A 22821-nucleotide genomic window follows, 5' to 3' on the forward strand; every position below is an offset into this window, starting at 1 on the left:
CTCTAATCCCAGGCCCTGCAGCCGACCATGGTGATAGTGGGAATCTACTGCGGTGTGATAGCTGCCATGTTCCTGCTGCTGAAGACGGTGAATTTCCGCCTCCACCACGCCCTGGACGAGGGGGAGGTCGTGGAACACCAGGCCAAGGAGAGCCAGGGCAGCAGAGGTGGCACCGAGGGGGCGAACGACGGCGGCGTCACCCGTCGGCAGGACAGCAACGGCCCGGGGTGAGTTCACGTCTTCACGCAGCAGCCGGGTGCGTTTTCTATCTCTGGATTTGTGAGTCAAAGGTGACTAAGGCTGCTCGGACCATGAGGCATTGTGTGGAGGAGTAGTGTTGGGTGTTTCCTGATCGTGGAGTCAGTCGATACACTTAAAGGTGATGTAATCTGGTGTTTTGTGCTCAGAGCCGAGGTTGAAGGTCCTCGACTGGTGACATGTGAAAAGACTCTAACAAGGAGAATCAATAACTCGCCTTAAAGGCTTCGAGCTGCAACAGCAGCAGTGATGGGAAAGTAATCGGTGAGCTAGTAAGATCTTTACTGTGTGTGCTGTTCACCTGCAGAGAGAGACGTGTCATATCACAGTTTATTAGATGATCATATGCTGTTATGTAGTGTGTGTTGTTTAGCTTTGTTTTCAGATCCACTACAAGGCTGTCGCTCGGTGTAAACACTGGAAGCTGGCCTCATTCATTCACCTGAAGGAGTTTCCCTTCTGTTTACATGCAGTCATTCAGCGTTCTCCAGCAGAGCACATTGTTTGTATCCTCAAGGCCTTACAAAAACAGTTTCCAGGCTCATCTTGAAATCCCCTTCATCGCTTACACTCTGCTGTCCGCTTCTCTTCCCGCGTTTCTCGGGTGCATTGCTGCCACCTGTACGCAAGCGATACGCTGTAGTGAGAAAGCGTTGGCAGGAATACGTGTGCAGCATCACCCACATGCTTGTGCACCAGAACAAACAAAACCGGGGCCCACTCACAGAAGCGTCCCCTCCAGAGCGCCAGTGGTGGTTTTAAAAAGTCCACAGGGTTCCTGTGTGATCATTTCTCTTCAGATCTTTACCCAACACGTCCTGTGGCCGCGGTGCATGATTGTCAGAGTGATAATAATAATAATAGTAATAACTTTATTTATCTAGCACTTAACTCTAACCACTGAGTTAACAAAGTGCTTTACAGAGCACAGGTTAAGATCAACAACGTAACAGATTCAATGCCACAGAAACAAACGGTACAATGAAAAGAAAAATTAAAAAACAGAAGAAAGAGGGAGAGGTCTGACATTATAAACACAGGTCTGATTAAGAGTAAAGGCATAAAAAAATGATACAACAATAAAAGATAAAGAGATGAAAGGATAAGAATGTATTTAAAAAGAGTAAAAGCGAGCTTCGTCTCCTCGGGTAGGTCGATCCAAAGTCTTCCTGATGGAGAAGCAGCAGTCGTGTCTAGTTTTGAGCCTTTTGAGAACAACCAGAAGTGACCACCAGAGGATTTAAGGATACACGCTGGCTCACACGGGTTCGCATGCTGACAGTGTAGTTAGGTGATTAGTAAAATCTTAAAATCAATCCTAAGACGCACTGGAATATCTATTTATTGTGCACGTAGCAGTGGGAAGATACAGTATGTTGACGAATTAAAAACAGAATCGGACCTAAAATTGAGCCTTGCGGTACACCACAGGCAGACGCAGCTTTAGAGGTTCTTTCTAAAAAAGGTAGTAATAAAACCAGCAACGTCAACCCAGGTCCTAAGACCATCAGTTGATATATCTATGTGTGTGTGGACACATGAATGTTGGTGTGATAGAACATGTTATAAGACGTGACATATGTGCTAATTAATGCTTTGATTGGGGTAGTTAGGGACCTCATTAATATGAAGGTTATGTCTAGAATGGTTGTATGATTGCCATGTCGTCGGTTACCATAAATAACAAGTACTGTGACATATTTAAAAACCACAAAATAACATCTCACCCCCGACTCTGAATGCCAGGCGCGGGTCTGTCATTCAGAAGGAACAAAAGCCAGCGAGGTTTCAGCGTTTTACTGCCCATGACTCGAAGAAGTGACTCATATTCACATTCCAGAGAGAGTGCTTAGCAGGACGCTGAGAGAGGGGGGAAAGGCAACAAGAAGAATGAGCGTCCTGACCACAGGGGCAGACACAGACGCAGTCGCAGCGTTGCCCACACATCTGGAGTCACATTCCAGGTTGTTTGAGTTTACAGTAGAGCAGACGAGCTGAGCTGAAGTTGATTAAGGTGCTTTCGCAACGCCGCCCACCCATTTTCCCCTGACTGGTCGTTTTCCCAGCCTCTGTTTCCAACTCTACGTGTTCGAGCTCAATTACTTGGAGTGTTTGTGTTGCGGTTTGACCCGTTATGAAACATTTTTGGCATATGGAAATGATTTATAGACAATCCCTGGCAAGTTGTTTGTTTCGACATACCGACTGGTTAAACAAGCACGTCCGTGGCTAAATATAGAGCTGGACAAAATCTACATGGATGCTTTCATCTGTTTTTTCCCTCCTTCACTTTATTTTCAAACCCCATATAAAGGATTAAAAACACAGGCCTGTTTCATAAAGTTACATGACGAGTTTTCCCCTAAGTTGAGCCAGGACAGCCCAGTGACACCTTTCACTCTCACATCATCCATCCAGGTTTAAGAGAGGGAGTTCACTGTGCCTGTTGTGTGGTAATACAAGTGTGTTTGTGTGTGCAGGGACCCTGGAGGGGGTATCGAGATGGCAGACTTCATAAGGCAAGAGACTCCACCGGTGGACTGCAGTTCCAGGAACTCCTATATCGGGATGGAGTCTAACCAGCAGGTAAGCAGAGCACAGAGCTGCTGCACAAATATCCCACAAAGCAGACCGACGCTGTCAATCATTTAACGTTGATGCATCAACGAAACTGTCATTGAATCAACGTTGAAGTATAACATTGTTATTTCAATGGTGAAAGACATTAATGTTCGTTCAATCACTGTTTTATCATTGAACCAACATTGAAATAACATTAATTAAACCAATCCCGAGATAACAGACCTACATTGAATCTACATTGATTGACTTACATCCAGCTTTGAATATTCAGCCTCAACCAAAAACGATGATTCTGATGGAATTTCAACATCTGGTATATCTGATATTTACTGTTTTAGTTTCAACTTTACATCTTGTCTGCACTCAAGGTATGGTAAGTGCACACCAATTAGCTGCTCAACAGAAAGTTCATTTTTGATTAATAAGGAACTAATTTGCCACCCGTACGCTCAGGCCGATCCAAACTTTGCCTGTTGTTCCCCGTTGGTGGAGCGTCCTACCAGTTCCTCCCAGATCAGGGGCGTCCCTCTCTACCTTCACAGACCTCCTGAGGACCTCCAGCTCTTCAGAGAGGACCTCCTCTACAACACTACCACTACATCTAGACTAAATGAGACTGTAAACATAAACTCTATTTACTGTCTGCCATTTTATTTGAGCGTCTAAATTCAGTGCGAGTGTCACATGTATGCACTATATATAGGTGTCTATTATTATAGGGAGTAATAAATGTGAACGAGGGAGTTATTTGTGTCACAGTCAAACTGTCGTTGGTCGTACTCCAGTAAATCAACCCCAGTCGGGCCGAGCGGACATGAAACATACAGATTCTGATGTTTTCACTGGACACTCGATCCTAAAGTTGTGATTTAGTTTCACCGATCTCCACGTGACTCATCAAACATTGACTCGTGAATGTTTATTCACAAAACCGTCCCGTGATTCACTACTTGTGTTACAAGTGATAAATAATCAGTAAACTGCTGGGAAACAATACGCAAACAAGCATCGTCTGCTGAGAGCTGACAGCGTTTAAAGCTCCTCCAGTTTCTCCTGTGTTTACTGTAACCATCAAAGATGCACTCGAGCTTTTGTTCCAGGGGGTGTTTTCATTACTCCGATCCTCACATAGCTGTCCATCAGCTGATCTCCTTTTTAATATTCAAAGTTATTTAGCTGTTTTTATCCTGCGAGATATATTTAACCTCTGAATCCCCAGGGGTGCCGTGTTCCGCGTCTTTGTACTGCGTGTCCTTGAGTCGATAATCAGCCAGCATGTTCTGCTCAGCTGCTGCTGTACCGAGCACGAAGGGGGGGGAGCCAAAAAGTTTCCTGACAGTGACGAGGCGCCGGCTGTTTGTAACGCACAAATGGTGTCTTCCTTTGGACGCTGTATTCTTTTAGCGATCGCATGCCTTCATGAACGACGTTTGCCTGACTTCTTATCTTTTTATTCAAATTTCAGATCGCACCCACCCATGGAAGAGCAACAGTAGCCAAAGGTAACTATGACTACGTTGTAATGTGTAATTTAAATCAGTGTTCTCTGTGCCGACGTAGCCTCAGAGTGAAGAGAACCCTGGGATACATTTCCTTTTTGTGGGCTCACCACATCCCCGACCACGATCACACCAGCTGCCCGGGAGATGTAGCCTGACTCAGCATTACTGTGACCTCAGCAGTCGCACACGGAGATGAGGCAGCTCTGACGGGCACTGCTGAGTTTGGAAAGCAATAACACCCGCTGTAAGACCCGACGTGGGAGTCACTCTCCAGGAAGAAGACGACAATAAATGAACTTGCAGCTCCGCTTTGGGTCTATTGTGCTGAGTGTTAGACTGAGGCGGCTGCGTCGAGTGAATAATTCAGTGTCTTTTCGATGCCATTCTAATTAGCTGGCAGTTTGCAGTGACAGGAAATGGTCTGAAGTGGGACAAGGACTCTTCTGGGGTTTAGTGTTTTAATCCTCTTCCCTTCAGACTCAGACTGTCTGTCGCAAACCAGCGTACAAGCATGACCAAGTAAGACTCGCACTGTGATTGCAAAGAACATTTTCTATCGTTGTTCAAAGATTATCTTGCACAGCCATCGCGGCATTGTATTTTCATTATCTCAGAGCACCTCTCAGAGAAGTGGTGATACTGAGAAGAAGGTCGGAGTATCTATTTATTTATCCTCTATGTGAGGGTGGCCAGGGTTCGTGGTAGTGGTTGTGAATGTATTAATAATTCATTGAACGGGTCATCTCTTAATTGCTTTCATCCGATCTTTGCAGGAGATGTGGGAAAGACTTCAGACGACATCAGTTTGACTCTTGTTGAGAGCTGCAGCCACGATCACGGTAAACACGCAAGTGAAAATCTTTCTCGTGTTGCCGGCTGTGACATTTCAACCTCGTCCTGAATGTTCGTTTTCTTTGCATCCGTTTAGATCTGCTGTCAGACACAAAGATGTACTGCCTTGTTCCCAACGACTCCTTCGCCTCCATGCAGCCGTCGACCTCCTTGTGTCCCTCTGAGCTGTCCAGGGAGCCTGCTGATCTCTGTAACTCTGCTGCTTATCACTTCAGCCTGTCACACTCCTCTTGTGACACAGAGGTGACCCCACACGCATCCATGCAATCTCAGACTTTTAGGAAGGAGCTCCGTTCTCGGGGCCTGCCTCGGACCTCTAGCTCGGCGGGTTCTGCTTTCCCCGACCCGTGTCTACCAGACTTTGCTCTGTACCCTCCGCCCAGGAGAGGCGGCCTCGACCCCGTCTCTGAGCTGGAGACCGCCAGACCTCACAGGCCTGGGGTGTGCAGCAGAGAAGGGGCCGAGCGGCTGTACCAGCAGGACCAAGCTGTGCCCTCCACCTCGGGGATAGAGTGCTACAGACACAAAGAATCACGCAAAGTAGCCCGCTCAGCCTCCAGGGAGGCAGGGGAAGGTAGCTCAGGACTGTACCAGGTGGAGGTGGGTGGTGGGGGTAAAGGCTCTGGTGGAGGAGGAGGAAAGTCCCAGGGAGGGGAGCGCAGTGCTGATAGCCTGAGGAGTCTGAGTACTCGCAGTAGTGGCTCCACTGAGAGCTACTGCAGTGGCACAGACAGGGACACCAACAGCACCGTCAGCAGCTTCCACAGCGAGCAGACCAGCTCGACGCACGTGGAGAGCCTGCTCTCGCTTTCAGGAGATGAACGCGTACGGGACAGAGGAGACGCTGTATCTGCTCCTGCAGACGGCAGGACTTCTAGCCTCGGCAGTATTAGCTCTCGAGGTCTCAGTAACCTTCCCTCCAGGGAGGCCAATAAAAACCCCCATGCCAATGAGCTGACTGCTAAACACCCCGCTGACGCACCGTCCTCTGCAAACCAAGAGCTGGTAGAACCTGGCAGGTGCCAGGAAGAGCCCGGCGTCCGGACCAGTGCTGATGGCTCAACAGGTGTAGCTGCCACAGAGCAGGAGCAGGTAAAAGATGACACTCAACCAAAGTCAGCCAACATTGTTCAGAGGACTTCCTCCCTGTCAACGGGGCGCAGTGGACGCCGGCGGACCGGCAAGAAAAGGGCAAGCAGCTTCGATGCCAGCCGTCACCGGGACTACATGTCTCTGCGTGGTGCGGCCAAGCCTTGTAGTGCTGTGTTTACTGGGGGTGGAGAGGAGGACTCTAGCGATCAGAGTGAACTTAGCTGTGCCTCAAGTCTCCACTCCACCCACCACCTAAGCACAGACAGCTCATCCAGCACCTCCCGCTCCTGCCACTCACCAGAGGGCTGCTACAGGGCGCTGAAAGCCAAGCACACCGCAGCCAACGCAGCCTCGTCCTCCTCCGCAGCAGCAAAAGCCGCGGTGGGATCCGGGGCGGGAGCACGAAGCGGGAAGCGGCGCACCTCACGCCGTACCCCCAGCACAGGCAGTGCCAAAACACACGCCAGAGTGTTGAGTTTGGACAGTGGTACGGCTGCCTGCCTTAATGACCCAAGCCGCCTCGGAGCGCCGGCTGGGCCTCGGCCTCTCACCACCTCCAAGTCTGACCTGGAAGCCAAAGAAGGGGAAGTCCTGGACGCGGCGTCCCTGCTGGGTCGCGCCTCCCAGCTGGAGTCAGTGACCCGCTCCAGAAACAGTCTGCCCAACCAGGCAGCTTTCACTGAGCCTCAGGATGCCACTGCTGCTTCCCTGCGGGGTACGTACCACACACTGCGCTCTAACACACTGTACACACTGGCTGGTTCACTACTACTGTCTGATGACTCGTCTATATTTTCTGTTTATGTCAATGTGTCGGCCGTGTAACTCTATCCACGTTTAATGGCACTGAGTACGCCAGTTTCCAGCACTCTTAGACATGCACTCTGTTTTGTGACTTATCAGCAGAACTGTATTTCAGTCAGACAGGTGTAGTCTTGCTTGTGTTATTTGTGCTTGCTTTGCAGGTTTGGATTGTTTAAGTCAGACCTGAGTGATGCTGTAGATGTGAGCTGAACACGCTGCTGCTGTCGGAGGACAAGAACTGATAAATAGAGATTGTTTTGGGTGTAGTCCTCTGGACATTAGGCCTGCTTCATTATGTGTGTGTGTGGCTGCATAAGAGACGTTGCCTGCCTTGCTCATTCGGTGTAACCATGGTTAGTTTCCATGGAGTGACGATCCTGAGCCAGGCAGAGTGTTCCTTGTGTAGATCAGTATTAGCATGATGGCACAGTGTGTGCTTTGTGCTGAGGTTAGACAAACAGCAGCTCTCTTATTAGTGTCATACACACTGAGTCTCGCAGACATTCCCCACAACACATTCTTCAAACTTGCTGTTTGGCTTCTATGTGCTACATGAAGTCGGATTTGATTTGTTTCTTAGTTTTGTTCCTTTTGAAATTGGCACCAGGATGTGCTCAGACATGTCGACTGAACATTTCCTAATTAGTGTTTGATTCCTGCTGTCTGGATTTTAATTCATTTGACTCCATATTGGTATTATTATTGTGCCATCTGGCAGTGTAGTTGTCGCCTCATCCTCTCTTTCCTGACACGAAAGAGAAACTCCCGTGTCCATGAAACACACGAAAAACACGAAGTTTGTCCATTCTGGGCTACTGTAAACATGTCGGACTCTGTGGAAGAGGACCTACTTTTCTTTTTAAAGTAACAAAAACATGATGATTCTTATTTTTAGGTGTTTACTACGGAAGCCCTAAAGGATCATACATACATACGTTTTATTCCATCCGTTTTCCCGTGATAACGAGATCTGGAGAAAACAAAACGATAGTCTAGTGTATTAAATCATTGCAGGAAACATCATTTAGTGTAGCAGTGTCAGAGCAGCAGGAGACACCTTTAGTGTATTTTGTATTTCTTGTTTTGTCTCCAAACATTTCAAACAGTCACTGAGTTTGAAATCCAGATAGTCAGTTTAGATTTTCAGGGTATTTATGACGACATCAGGCTCAGGTAGATTGCGCCTCCGATAAAGCTGAAGCCTTGCTAATGTTTACGTTATCTACAGCAAGGCATGAAGCTGTATCAGCCTGGGTCAGGCCTGGATCGATGTTCTGCTCCTCTGACATCGCTACATTAAATGATGTTTCCTGCAATGATTTAATACACCAGACTATCGTTTTGTTTTCTCCAGATCTCGGATTAATTATCTCGTTATCACAGGAAAATGGAGGAAAATTATCTCGTTATCACAGGAAAACGGGTGGAATAAAACGTATGTATGTTTGACCCTTTAGGGCTTCCGTAGATTACACTCTAATGAAATCATAAACCTTTTTTTTTTTATTGTTTGTCTGGATTTATCTGTCCTAAGTTATCGCAGCGAGCCTCGGTGTCTTCTCGGTGAATTTATTTGATAAATATGCAAATAAAAAGTTAAATTTCAGCAGATTTTCTCACTCCAGCCTGTCTTTTGGACGTTAACTAGAGTTTGCTGAGTCATTCAGCCTCATTTAATGTGCAGCTTGTGTTTCAGCACACATGTTTTAACAAACGGTAAAAGCTCTTCTGCCTTTTGGTCCCATTTCCAGCGGCTCTTGCTCAATGGTAATGTCATTTACAGAAAGCCTGTGGCCACAAGTCTCAATAACAGCAGTATGATGGTAAACAGTGAAATGCAGCAACACACACAGCAGAAGCACAAGAAGAGTCATAAAGTCAGCAGACTGACTCCGTAATGGCAGTTATACAGCAGTATCTATTTATAGTCTGCTAACATTTGCTGCCATGGGCTACTGGTCATATCAAGACCGAAGGAAGCTGAAGCAGGAAAGTGTGTGTGTGTGTGTGTGTGTGTCTGTAATGAATCGAGCAAGGCTGTGTGTGTGTGTGTGTGTGTGTCTGTAATGAATCGAGCAAGGCTGTGTGTTCTCTACTTTTTCCTTGTAAAAGGAAGAAGGTGTTGCTCCTTGGCAAAAGTCACATTGTCTGGGTTTTAAAGGAACTGACGCAAGAGAAATTCAGAAATTCTACCGTTTAATCACCACTTGTGATGGCAAAAGTTACAAAGCTTGCTCCTCTCTTGGAAAATGTCTCACTTCAGACGTGTTTCAGTGTTTTTCTGAGATGATTTGATGGTGGCAGTGAAGACACAGACGTAAGAGTGAGGGGCATTATATCCAACAGGCTAGAATGGGATGTTCTGGCTCACGTCTTAACCACAGCACCTGTGTTCAGTGTCCTGTCAGTCATGTTGTTACTGTCTACATCTCAGTAGTTGCTCTAATTTAGGAGTGAAACTCCTAGTTCCAACACGTGGAAGTATCACCTCATACTAGTGTCCAGCTCTCCAGAAAAAAAAAACAAAATCCAGTCTGACTGGCCAATGATGTCTCTCACCATGACAGCCCCGGGGAGCGAGGAGACGGTCATATTTCGGCGTGAACGTAGCACGTTCCGTCGGCAGGCGGTGCGGCGGCGACACAACGCAGGGAGTAACCCCACCCCACCCACCTCTCTCATTGGATCTCCTCTCAGGTACGCCGTTGCATGATGGAGCAGGGAAATCCTTCCTGTCGTTTCTTGTTGCCTGGTGTTATATATGAGCATGTTGAACCAGGCGGCGCTCTTTCCTGTCCCCCACCCCCCACGTCACAACACCCATTTGCGTGCATGACATCGAGCAGCATTTATCATTGGATGGGGTGTCTCTCCGCTCTCTGCATGCAATGTCTTTTTGGTCCTTCTTCTTCACTCTTTTCATCCTGCTATCACACGATCTAATCTTTTTAAACTCCACGTTTTGAGCACGGATCAAAGAACGGAGTCCTTTACAAAACCCTAAAAAGGCACAAGACCGCAAAGTCTGACTAATCCACTGGGTTGACACGCCGTCTACCCGCAGAACTGCACATGATTCGTTCAATAACACGGACATCCTGCTGTATCACGTTGCTTTGCCCTTTCGAGCGACCTTTCTCAGGAGAAAGATGAAGATGATCATTTAAAAAACAAACAAACAGGAGTATGTAGTGTTTTTGTTTTTTATTGTGAGTCTCTAGCCGTTCATTAACGGATTTCTAAGACCCCTCACATCTTTTGTAACACCATAAATTCACAGCATTTTCACTAACGGCCATTTTTCCTGTTGTTTCCAGTCGTGTTCCTGTTGCACAATATTATGGGTGCAGCCTTTCCTCCCTTTGATAACCTTACATGGGATCTAACCTTGAAAAGACCTCTTTGGACAGAGTTGTGTTTTTTAATCCATGCTGTCAAAGACGGCAGCGACCCGACACGATTGACTACTTCCCCACAGAAGTCCTGAGGCCGCAGCCTGATTCGGAAAGGTCACCGGCTCTCTCATGGCAACAGCTTGTGTGTCCCTTCCTGTCAGATTAGTAAAGCATAAAACCCTTTAAAAAAAAAAAGGTTGATTTAAGCACTGTTAGTGCTAAGGCTGAGCGTTTATGTCCCACTGGCCTCATGCTGTGGGTACACATCAAGTTTCTCAGTTCCTGAGGTCTGTATAACTCCTCCAGCTTTACTGCAGACAGCTATGTTTTTCCTGCAAGGTCACATTTCTAAATGCTGAGCCTTGAAAAATGTCAAGCAAGGAAAACAAGTGTGCAGCCTGCCAGGGGTCAATAAACTTGCAAAATGCAAAACTGTTCCTTCTCCCACCGATCCCTCTACCTTCCTTCTTTCCTTTACTCCTAAACACTTTCTTGTAGAGCACAGGACGTCCTAGAATTTGTCAATAGTTTACTCGACGTAAGATCAGACTTAGAATCTTGGACAGTTATTTCATTTTAGACCCTGCAGTTTCTCTCTCATTACTTAACGTATTACACATAATACTTTCCTTAACCCTAAACATTAGTGTTCCCTCTGCATGCTGTATCCCGAGGGTGCAAACACAACACAACACTTCTGCACTGCTTTGTAGCTTGTAGAAGTCTTATAAGGCTGGTGCCATTGTGGAGGTCTACCTGCATCGAAATGCACAGAAAATCCAAAATAAGTGTGTTGCTGGTACGTTTTAGTCTCTGGCCTCTTGTGCCGATCACTAAAATGTGTAGTTAATGTGAACATGAACTGTTTCAACTGATTCAGTCAGGTGTTTTTAGATGTAATGTCTATATTTTCTTAAAGTCAAAGTCAACACCTGCATCCAGCTGTTTCCCAGAGTTGGGAACCTCCACAATGACACCCAGCTCGTGCATCACATCACCTGAAACCCCTCTATTCTAAAAGTACCTGTGTCACCCACCTCGCCCCTCTCCCTGTGTCTCAACAGTACTCCCCCTCTGGCCTCCGTCACTTCTCATGTTCCTCCCCTTCTCCCTTCTCCTCCAACAGTCTTCAGGAGGCTCTCAGCCAGGCCTCCCAGCCTTCTACTTCCCAGGTGAAAAGTCAGCCATCCAGAACCCCGTCCCAGGTGACCGTGCTGAGCACAAGCGCCTCCCTGCTGGCCAGGAATGGAAGCACACACCTGGAGGGTTCTCAGGACAAGGCCTCGACCGTGGGCGCTACCAGCTTGCAGGATGACTTTGGTAGGGAGCGCACAAAGAGAGCCGAGATGTTGAGATGGAGGAATGAGAGCTGGTTTGGTTAGTTTGTGCGGAGGTGGATCCACGTGACAGAGTTTCTCATTGCTTTGTTCTGGTTTTAGATGCTCTGAAAGTTTTTGAGGGTTTGGAATCGCCTGAAGAGAGCTGGTCACAGATATGACCGACCGACCGACTGCAGTTCTAGTAGAGCACTGTTATCCACTGATCAGTCAAAGCCGAGTGCAGTTATCCACGCTCCATTTATCGCTGTCTGTGATGTTGTCTGTTGCCAATACTTGACCTCGCTCGGATGTTACCCTCTGGTGACAGCGTTCCCACCCCCACTGACATCCTTGGGATGTCTCTGAACTGGTAACTGGATTACTAGTCAGTTTGGATGTTAAGACAAACTCAGTGTTCTGTGTGTGTGTGTGTTTCTGTGTTTGTAATTCTCATGCATCTGCAGATGATTTCACCACTTTGACATTGTTTATATGCAACCCTGATGTCAGACATGGGTTTATTGAACACGTCTGTCCGGTTGCATAACGCATCTTAAGAAAATATTTTCCTTTTTGTAGTCCTGTGAAATACATTGCGCAAATTTAACTTGGGTCCTCATCAGAAATCTTTTAAATAAATAATTAAATATTTTGTGAGCTACAGGAATTGCTCAAAGGTCATTTTCAGCTTCACAGTCACGCTTTGTGATTAAAAATAAGGGAGTATGTCTTCACTTTTTTAGAAATCTTATTAGTTGATTCACACCGAACATTACTGAGGTCATACTTGCTGCAACAGATTTTCTGTATTTAACAACCCAAGGCCTTTTTTTGTAACAGTTTTTGCAGCATTTTTAATAATCAGACTATTCAAATCAAGAATAATCTAGTCTATTAGCAATTATTGGAATCTATTTTAGGCGTTTCTTGCAACAAAAATAAGCACAATTGGAATAAAATAAATAATAATGTTGTAAAAGAAAGATTGTTTAATTATGTCACTTCATTTATTCTTATAATCTGCGAGATACCATGTGGACATACTTCAGTTGAGGCTTTCTGTCGAGGTGTCGAGTCCTGTTGTCATGGTCTTATCACAGGATAAACTGCAATAAACCTCTACTGAACTAACAGAGACACAATGGGAACAACCTGACTGCAGTTCAACACGAGCAGGAAATGACTGGCTTGCTCATTGCCTCCGTGGGAGGAGGCACATTCACTCAGTGATCCCATTAGCTTCCGATGAACGCAGCAATATTACCAAAGATATTTAATTCCCTGCATGCAAACATGAAGTTTAATGAAATTATTCCCACAGACAAAATTACTCCTGGCTCGTGATTTCCACGGTCTGACTTTCTGCCTCTGTCTTTGTTTTGTTTTGTTTTTCTTCCAGGAAAGCTCACACCCTCCTTGTATGAGGTCGGCGGGTGCGACATGTCCCTGGTCAATTTTGAACCTGCAACCAGACGAGCCTCCAATAATGTATGGTTAGTGTCAAACTGAGGAACAGATCGCCTGATTTGTTTAGTGGGATGTCAGATGAGGAAATTCCCCCTCCGGCTGCTGTAATGAGCTCTGTTGTGTTCTCTCTTAACTGAGCTGCCTCTGCCACATTTAAAATTAACTTTTATATTGTTCTTGACTGAGAAAGGATAATTTAATCACTGACACATGTAATTTAGTGTTGAGATATGGTCATGTAGTGTGCAGGATCAGGTAATGCATCTAACAGAGGATCGTGGTGTAGATAGAGGTTGCATATAGCATTGGGTGCTTGTTTAAATGTACTAACCCTAAGATAGACTCCTTTTAGGATGAGATAAAACATATCTGAAAAAATCTTTGTATCGTCACTGAACTGGTTTGCTTCTGCCTCTGCACTCACCTCCTGTGGAGTACCGCAAGGTACCATGTAAGGCCCCAGTTTAATTCGATCACTAGACCCGAAATTATGATTTGCAACTATTTTGATTATCAATCAATTAAAGTTTTGTTTCAAACAAAAACACTGAATATTTTCCCAGTTCCAGCTTCTGAGTTTTGATAATTTTCTGCTTCCTTTCGTCTTGACAGTAAACTAAAGACTGTTACTTCAAGAAGTCACCTTGGGACTCTGGAAGTTGTGATTTCTGAGTTAATCTAGAAAATAATCGATAATGAAATTAATTCTTAGCTGTAACCCTAAACATCTGGTATCGTTGGTCTCTACAGAAGATACTCAGTTGTACCTTCATGCTCAAAACATAGAGATCTGCTTTAACTCTCAGCTGAACTGCATCGAGGTCATACATGCATGACCATGCACGGCAAAAAGCTTTCTTATGTTTAATGAGAATAAAACTAAGATGCCATCCTCCAGCACCCTGATCAATCTGTCTCTGAACATAAATTCCCATTTGAGAAATTAGTGTCATGTTTAAATCTGCTTCAGATTTTGACCTTTTTTTAAATAAATTACAAAAAAAGCACTTCTGTCAGCTACAGTACATTCTTATATGATGCTCCACCTACATATATTGTAACTTACTTCAGTTTATCTAAATGCACGACGTCTGTGTGAGAGTTTTTTTTTTTCATACAACTTTATCTTTACTGTATCAAATAGCCCGATTGGCCATTTAGTTTGAGGTCACCAGGAAATGAATCATGATTTAATACAGTAAGTGCTGCAGATGCTTTTGTCTCATCATTGTGCTCATTTTGTCTAATGCCCTGCAGGGACACCGACTCCCACCTCTCCAGTTCTACCTCAGTTCGCTTCTACCCTCATGACCTGGTGAGTCCCCGACCAGTGAAGTGTGAGTGCATGTATGTGTGAACGAGAGAGACGGAGTGAAAATGGGCTTACAGAGTGTAAGAGAGTCTTTTCTCTTGACGTTCATGATTGTCAACAGATTTCTTGTTGTTGTTCTCTCCCGTTACCTCAGGCGACAGGATGTTTTTTTTTATTGGATTTCAATCCCCCCTAACATCCTGGCGCCTACATTCTTATGTGATATGATATGATCTATACGAGCAAGGTGAATTTGCAACAAGGATCCAGATGGCTGGGAGTGGGTGGGGCGGAGGTGGTGTTGGTACAGTCTTTATCCTGTGTAACAGTTCAGAGAAAACATTTCTTTCAAAAACCTTCTGTACTTATCCTCTCTTATCTGTAAAATGGTCACAATGCAGCATAAATTAGTTGGACTGACCATGAGACAGATCTCCCTCCCTCAGATCCGTCTGAACCGTCTGCTGACGATGGACCCGGAGCTGCTGGAGCAGCAGGACGGAGATCTGAGCCCGGAGCTCCAGGACGCACCGCTGGGACAAGAGGACCCGGCAGTCGCCGCCGCTGCCGCCGGCAAAGCCAGGCAGTACTACCGCTTGTGGCTTCTGCCCTTCTTGTGGGTCGGCCTGCACTTTGACCGGCTCACTTTGCTGGCATTATTTGACAGGTAAAGACAAAGCATGATGCAGTTTTATGCTTCGGCGCATCAGGGAGAGTTTGTCAAAGTTCATCGCCCATAAATATGTCAGTGAGTGTTTAACTTTCCGTCGTTGTTTAGTCAACCACGGTGCTTTCTTGTGCGTCTTCTGCCATGTTTGATACTGCTGATATGCTGATATTGTGAGAAAAACAACATAAATTCCTGTACAACAAGGAAATGTATATATCGTTCTACAACATAAAGTTTGCAGTCCCTTCACACACATCACTACGGTCTACCTGACTTCTGTTCTCCAGTTTATTATTTAGACTAATAGCACAATAACACGTGTATAAAATATATTAAAGCACAGCATTAACCATTTATTTAATCAGGTCAGTCCCACTGAAATTAAGGACAGTCCGAGATTGGTGCGCTATAGTTTCCGGCAAAAGAAACAAGGCTGAGACGAGTTAATCTTCATACTTTAAAATCAGAAATATGTACAGGTTCATATCATATGTCATCACATGATTTAACTTGAGAGAAGGCGTGTCATTTCATTGTATTAGTTTGAAGATGTCGCACTACAACCAGGTGGTTCTTTCTCTCCACCTATCCACTGCGGAGTACCACAAGGTGCCATCGTGGGCCCTTTTTTATTTTGATTTATTCTGCTGCTGCTGTTTGGCTCAGACAGATTTGTCAACACTCATTTCCGTCTTCAGTCTGATATTGTCTCCACTCTCACTCTCACGTTAGTCCTAGCTAATCGTTAGTCCCCTTGCCACAGATCTTATATATTTTTCTAATCAAGAAGCCGCTCTTCCATGTGGACATGAGGTCTGGACCTTGACTACACTTTTAGAAAATATAACACCCCTACTGTTGGATGCAACATGTGATACGCAGCTGTGTCTCATGTTAAATGTGGGATGCCTCAAAGCTTTCTACAGCCAAACAAGAATAAAAAGTCCACGATGTAATTGTTATACTCCAGCGTCGTTGGTGGTGTAGCGCTAAATTAAAATCATTCTTCCGGAGACCATGCCTTTATCTCTTTTTGTCTCTTCATGTGGGAGTCTGTCAGTCAGTTTTCACTGGCGCCAAGAAGAATGACCGTATCTACCAACGTCACACAAAACTCATTTTCAGATAATTTAATTTGGCATGGATTGGAGCCAGTTTATACCTCAGGCCTCTTCTGCACCTCTCAAACTGTTTCTTCTCTTTCAACTGACGGATTTAAATACAGTTTTTCTTTTAGTACTGTTGCATCCTTGTGAATATTGTCTCAACCATGTGACTCCTTATATGCCGTCTGTAGAATTAAATGTGTTTCTGTATAGCACAGTTATAGTTTTACACTTCATAACACGTCACTGTCTTACAGGAACCGTGAGGTTTTAGAGAATGTGCTGGCCGTCGTACTGGCTGTCCTGGTGGCCTTCCTGGGTTCGGTGCTGCTGGTCCACGGCTTCTTCACTGACATCTGGGTCTTTCAGTTCTGCCTCGTCATCGCGAGTTGCCAGTATTCCTTACTAAAGGTGAGCGCTCGACTTAAACGGCACAACATTGTTAGACTTGACCCTAAAAAGTGAAAACAGTTTTGAATTGAATTTTAACAATTATCAGTGAATTCAAAGACGATTTTCTTTATTGGCAGAGTGTTCAACCAGACTCCTCTTCCCCTCGACATGTAAGTAATTATCGTCCATAAATCATCTTTCCCTCTGACACAGTCGGAGCCATTAAAGTCTTCACATTTCAGGCTTAAAGTTGATGCGTACTCTGAGTGGTGGTCATTAAATTCCCGAGTGTCTTTCACAGCCGCCGGGCAGAAAACTACGCTGCGCACTTTAACGTTACACAAACACGGAGTCAGTTTTGTTTCATCTATAAAATTTGACCTGTAGTTATTTTTCTGCTTCTGTTTTGGTTCTTGAAAATGAGTGTGTGTGTGTGTGTGTGTGTGTGTGTGTGTGTGTGTGTGTTCCCTCCCATGCGTCAGTAGCTTGCTCTGAAACGGCGTCTTTTATTAATGCAGCTCCTGCTCAGCTGCAGGCACAGGCTTTAAATAGCTGGCCAGAGTTTAGACCACAGCTCGCTCTCTCTCTCTCTCTCTCTCTCTCTTTTTGCTCCTCTTCCCTCTCGCCTCGTCCCCTTTTCCCTTCACCTCACCCAAAACGACTTCTTTCCTTCCTCCCCCGCTTTTTTTTTTTTTTTTTTTTCACGACAGTGTTTACACATTTCGAGCGAAGCTGCTCCATTTAATGGGATTGTTGGTGTGTAAAGTGTTAGCGCTCCCTTTGGTGGGAAAGCAGGACAGCTCACAGCCTCTTGGGTTGAAACCTGGACTCTGCAGACACGCATCCTCCCTCCCTCCCTCTCCCTCTCCCTCTCTCTCTCTCTCTCTCTCTCTCGTGAAACCTTACACTTGATGCTATTTTTGTTTATACCTGTGTCACTGTCCCCGGGGCTCATATGACACGGATAGCGCTGAATGAATTCTTTCTTTTTAGGGATAATTCTTGTTCTATTATTATTGAGTTGTGCACTTAATGTTATTTGTTGTGATATGCTTGTATCCACAGTGTATCACGAGGCCACACGTTTTTTTAGTATTGAAGGGGCACGGTGGGAATTTACTTTCTAATTTTGGCAGCGTCATGCTCTGGAAATAAGAGACGAGCCGCTTGTTAGTCTATGAAGTGAAACACACTCAGAAGAAATGTTATTTGCAGTTTGGTATTTGAATGTTCTGAATGCCGAGCTGTGCCGTGCCGCATCGCAAAGCCCGGCTTTCAGAATGAACCATTTGTTATCATCACATCCTTGTTTCCCCTCCCGCAGGGCCATAATCGTATCATAGCATACAGCCGGCCTGTCTACTTCTGCCTGTGCTGTGGCCTCATTTGGCTGCTCCACTACGGCAGCCTGAGGACCACTTCATCCCGCTTCACCCTGTACGGAGTTGCACTCACAAGCTCCCTGGTACTCGCCTCTGCCAGGGACCTCGTCATTGGTGAGTGTGCACACGCAGCCCCGGTGACATTTATGAACAGTAACGATATTCACGACAGCACCCTTTAGTTTGATTGGCATATTACAAAATAAAGGTGCAAAGTGCCAAAACAATAAAATAATTAGGACACACACACACACACACACACACACACAGGGCTCATAGACACACTGAGAGACGGTGGAGTGATGAGCGGCCACGTAGCAGCACCATGGGAGCAGTCATTGGGTTCATACCTTGCTCAGAAGCACCTCAGCAGTGCCCAGGAGGTGAACTGGCACCTCTCCAGCTACCAGTCCACCCTCCATACTTTTTGGTCCATGCTGAACTTGAACCGGCCTCCCTCCCTGTTCCCGAAGTCGAGTCCCTACAGACCGAACCACTGAGCTACCGCCGCCCAGAGAGGTCAAAGAACTGCGTGGCTTCACCCTCTGAGTGACTTAATTACCGTTCAGTAAAGCCCCCCTTCATCAGGAAGGATCATCGAAGGATGATCCAAATATTTGAAACAAAACAAATGAAATGTACACATTTCAATTAGATTAATTGAATTTAAAGAATCGTGCAATTGACCTTTTAGCATCACTGTAAATATTCATTTCAATCACTTAATAATTAATGAACTGTCATCTGACCATTTCAACAGAACAAGTACTGGGTTATCAAATGTATCACAGTTAAAGTATTGTCAAAATATTACAAATCGATAATCGAAATGACTCAAAGAACGTTTAAACGATACACTGACTCAAACATTTCAGTTGTTTTTCCAACACAGGAAACATTTCGAGCCGCGGTTACGAGATTAGAAGAGCCTCCACGCGCCGCGATCTCTCCACTAAACGCGGCGATGATCTGGTTTAGAGCGTATTAAAATCACCCTTCATCAAACAACAATCAACAATAATTGCGGCAGTTGCCCCGGAGACGTGCAGCTGTGCACCACGACGGATATTAGTGGCTGATATTTGTGGCTCACGTTTCAAAGATCAGTTAAACAACGAGTCACTGAAAACCTCCTGTGAGGAGAAATAAAATCAATGTTTGCTTTTTGTCTCCCGGCAGTCTTCACTCTGTGTTTTCCCATCATCTTCTTCATCGGGCTGCTGCCACAGGTCAACACGTTCGTCATGTACCTCTTTGAGCAGCTGGACATCCATGTGTTCGGGGGCAACGGTGAGTGGCTTATACATGCAGAACGTCTCAGCGGGGGGGTCGACTTCCACCTCTACAGGATGAGACCACACACACTCCCTCGCCTTATGTATTATTATATGGCAGGCTTCATAAGATTTGCATTCTGCCTGGCGCCTCGTCGCTGACATCTTCTCTCTGCTCTCCGCAGCCTCCACAAGCCTTCTGTCAGCGCTGTACAGCTTTCTGCGCAGCATCGTCACCGTCGCTCTGCTTTACGGCTTCTGCTACGGAGCTCTGAAGGTGAGACTGAAGCCAGCTGAGTTTAAATGTGATGAACTGGATGGCATTGAGCTGTCATTAAAAAGTAATCCTATGGCTATAAAATGACGTCGTTCTCTTCCAGAGACCTCGACATTACAGCAGCATTTCAAATGAAGGGAGAGGAAAACTCAGCAATGATGTTGGAGCAACGTGTTGCCAAGAAATATTCTTGAGTGAATAAAGTAGAGTGGTTCAGTTTATTACCAAACACATTAGAGTTGATCATCATCTGAAACTTGCATTAAAGTCTTTGCTTTGATACAAACTTTCTGTAGCATAGAAAATATGACTAACAGTGTCCTATTTACCATGTTCGTCTTCATTCGCCTGAATTAGTATTTAAGATTTCTTTTTTCTCCATCATTCGAGCAGCGGCCGTCTTTTTCCAACCTTTGTTAAAAATGCAGCCGGATCGGGCAAACAGAATAAAATAAAGTAATTTTCTGATTGTTTCACAGCCGTTACGTTCAACACAAATAGACAGACCTGCTGCCGTGGCTCATAGAAAGACTACGTAGCATCAAGAACATCACTAGATACTTGGCGTCGTCTCCTGCAGAAGTGATCGTACTTCTTAGTGTGTGAATATTCACCACAGACTCTGAGACGTCGTCATGACGAATCCCTGCCTTCACAGAGATATTAAATCTATTAAAGCATGTTGTTTCTCTGTGTCTCAGGAGACGTGGGAGCCTCATCACATCCCTGTGTTGTTCTCTGTGTTCTGCGGCCTCTTGGTGGCAGTGTCTTACCACCTGAGCCGGCAAAGCAGCGACCCGTCTGTCCTCCTGTAAGTTCACCACCTTGAGCTCGAACAAACCTCGACAGCACCTGGATAGTATTCTCAGAGAAACAAATATCAAAGTGACGTTGAGATATTTGCCTCAGCGTGCATAAAGAAGTCCCCTATCCACACATCAATGAACAATCTGTGACTTTTCTACTCGTATATGCTGCAGATTGCACACAAACACACATTCCCTATGAGGCTCATATTTGTGCTTTTTGCTTCATAGCTCGCTGATACAGTCAAAGATTTTGCCCAATTTAAAAGACAAAAACCCGGAGGACCCTCTGTCAGAAGTACAGGACCCTCTACCTGAGAAGCTCAGGGCCTCAGTGGTGAGTTGACCTTCATCGTTTATCTAATTAAGGCCACGACTGGCCGGGAATCAGTTTGGATAAAGTCCTTAAAGCTGCGCAGGCCTTTCAAAGCTCCATGTTTTTCTAAACCACAGAATGAGCGTCTGCAGTCCGACCTGATCGTCTGCGTGGTCATTGCTGTCCTTTACTTCGCCATCCACGTCAGCACGGTGTTCATCGCACTACAGGTACAGTGAATATTTTCTCATTCAAAGGATGATCTCTTATTTCTGTGATCAAACGATGACGACAGATGTCTCCGTGTTCCCTGCAGCCTTTCCTCAGTTACGTCCTGTATGCACTGTTGGGGACGGTGGGCTTGCTCACCCACTACCTGCTGCCTCAAGTCCGCAAGCAGCTGCCCTGGTACTGCTTCTCTCACCCTCTGCTCAAAACGAAGGAGTACTATCAGTTTGAAGTCAGGGGTGAGTACGCTGGATTGCGTGTAGTAGCAACCAGAAAGTGACTGCAGACGCTATGAACTCTAAAACGTTGGATTCCTCTGCACAGTTTCGACCTCTTTAACGCCCGTCTCTCCTGTCAGATGCGGCTCACGTGATGTGGTTCGAGAAGCTTCACGTGTGGCTGCTGTTTGTGGAGAAGAACGTCCTCTATCCACTCGTCATCCTTAACGAGCTGAGCGGCAGCGCCCGAGAGCTCGCCAGCCCGAAGAGACTCGACACAGAGTGAGAATCCTCACCGTTCTCCGACATGTGTGCATCTTTCTCTCACGGTTTAGCGCCACACACACTGATGATGTTATTTTAAAAACGCCCTCCAGGGTCGGCGCTCTGATGATCACAGTGGCGGGCCTGAAGCTGCTCCGTTCCTCCTACAGCAGCCCTACGTACCAGTATGTGACAATCCTCTTCACCGTCCTCTTCTTCACCTTCGACTACCGCCATCTGTCGGAGACGCTGCTGCTCGACCTCTTCCTCATGTCCATCATCTTCAGCAAGGTGCGAGGAATACACGATGAGCTCTGCGCATATATTTACTGTCATCTTTTAAAATGAAATATGAATAATTCGCACTTTATTTTTGTACATCTCAGGGTCACTTTATACATATTTATATTATGCAATGCTGAAGTCCACTGTTTGCTTTTTCCCTTCAGATGTGGGAGCTGTTCTACAAGCTGCACTTTGTCTACACCTACATCGCCCCCTGGCAGATCACATGGGGCTCAGCCTTCCACGCCTTTGCTCAGCCCTTTGCTGTGCCTCGTATCCTTCCACAAAACACACATGCTGGACTCTGAGTCACCAGTTTCAGCACCGAATCCTCCCTCTGTGAAGCTGCTCATGTTTTTAGTTGATGCTGTTTCAGATCAGCTGTTACCTAAATGTATGGGGCTTTTATTGGACATATTTTCCCAGTGACCCTTGACCCGAGCCTCCTCCAGACTCTGCCATGCTGTTTGTCCAGGCTGCAGTGTCAGCAATCTTCTCCACGCCGCTCAACCCCTTCCTGGGCAGCGCCATCTTCATCACCTCCTACGTTCGTCCCGTCAAGTTCTGGGAGAGAGACTACAAGTGAGGACAAAGACTTTAAAATATTATTCCATGTTCAGATCTGATATTCTATTTCTGTGAATATCTTTTGTGATTTTTTTGAATCTTCTGTGTTCGCAGCACTAAGAGGGTGGATCACTCGAACACTCGACTGGCCTCTCAGCTGGACAGAAATCCAGGTGAGGGCATCGTAATAATTTGATCTGATACAGCAGGATGTCATGTCTGCAAATATGAACAAAATCTAATAATATCACATAATAAGCTGTATTTATATAGCAGAGCTATAACACAGTTACAACGTGATTTACAATAGAGCAGAGCGCAGTAAAACAAACAATTACTAAGTGTGTTTTTAAAAGTTGAGACACCGTTTGCAGCCCTGATCTCCTCGGGCAGGTTCGTCCACAGTCTTGGAGCGCTGAGCTCTGCCACCTTTGTGTAAATGTCTGAACTG

The 22821-nt window shown here is 45.6% G+C and overlaps 1 protein-coding gene across 4 annotated transcripts in view; it reads left to right on the plus strand.

Annotated features, from left to right (window-relative positions):
- Nucleotides 1-22821, plus strand: part of pcnx1 (pecanex 1) — a 30660-nt gene that overhangs the window by 1772 nt on the left and 6067 nt on the right. The window contains exons 2-25 of one of the 4 annotated variants that reach the window (XM_019277857.2): nucleotides 13-227; nucleotides 2739-2844; nucleotides 4307-4343; nucleotides 5117-5182; nucleotides 5272-7002; nucleotides 9659-9788; nucleotides 11613-11806; nucleotides 13205-13298; nucleotides 14530-14587; nucleotides 15016-15251; nucleotides 16618-16771; nucleotides 16891-16923; nucleotides 18078-18249; nucleotides 19315-19425; nucleotides 19595-19686; nucleotides 20388-20497; nucleotides 20724-20829; nucleotides 20946-21038; nucleotides 21125-21275; nucleotides 21395-21536; nucleotides 21632-21809; nucleotides 21968-22076; nucleotides 22256-22385; nucleotides 22485-22543. In XM_019277857.2, coding sequence (XP_019133402.2) covers nucleotides 13-227; nucleotides 2739-2844; nucleotides 4307-4343; nucleotides 5117-5182; nucleotides 5272-7002; nucleotides 9659-9788; nucleotides 11613-11806; nucleotides 13205-13298; nucleotides 14530-14587; nucleotides 15016-15251; nucleotides 16618-16771; nucleotides 16891-16923; nucleotides 18078-18249; nucleotides 19315-19425; nucleotides 19595-19686; nucleotides 20388-20497; nucleotides 20724-20829; nucleotides 20946-21038; nucleotides 21125-21275; nucleotides 21395-21536; nucleotides 21632-21809; nucleotides 21968-22076; nucleotides 22256-22385; nucleotides 22485-22543 — 4507 coding nt within the window. The remainder of the gene's footprint in view (nucleotides 1-12; nucleotides 228-2738; nucleotides 2845-4306; nucleotides 4344-5116; nucleotides 5183-5271; nucleotides 7003-9658; nucleotides 9789-11612; nucleotides 11807-13204; nucleotides 13299-14529; nucleotides 14588-15015; nucleotides 15252-16617; nucleotides 16772-16890; nucleotides 16924-18077; nucleotides 18250-19314; nucleotides 19426-19594; nucleotides 19687-20387; nucleotides 20498-20723; nucleotides 20830-20945; nucleotides 21039-21124; nucleotides 21276-21394; nucleotides 21537-21631; nucleotides 21810-21967; nucleotides 22077-22255; nucleotides 22386-22484; nucleotides 22544-22821) is intronic. The other 3 variants (XM_019277858.2, XM_019277860.2, XM_019277861.2) reach the window with 3 other exon arrangements.

The sequence above is a fragment of the Larimichthys crocea genome, chromosome XXIV (assembly GCF_000972845.2).
Source record: "Larimichthys crocea isolate SSNF chromosome XXIV, L_crocea_2.0, whole genome shotgun sequence".
Taxonomy (NCBI): domain Eukaryota; kingdom Metazoa; phylum Chordata; class Actinopteri; family Sciaenidae; genus Larimichthys; species Larimichthys crocea.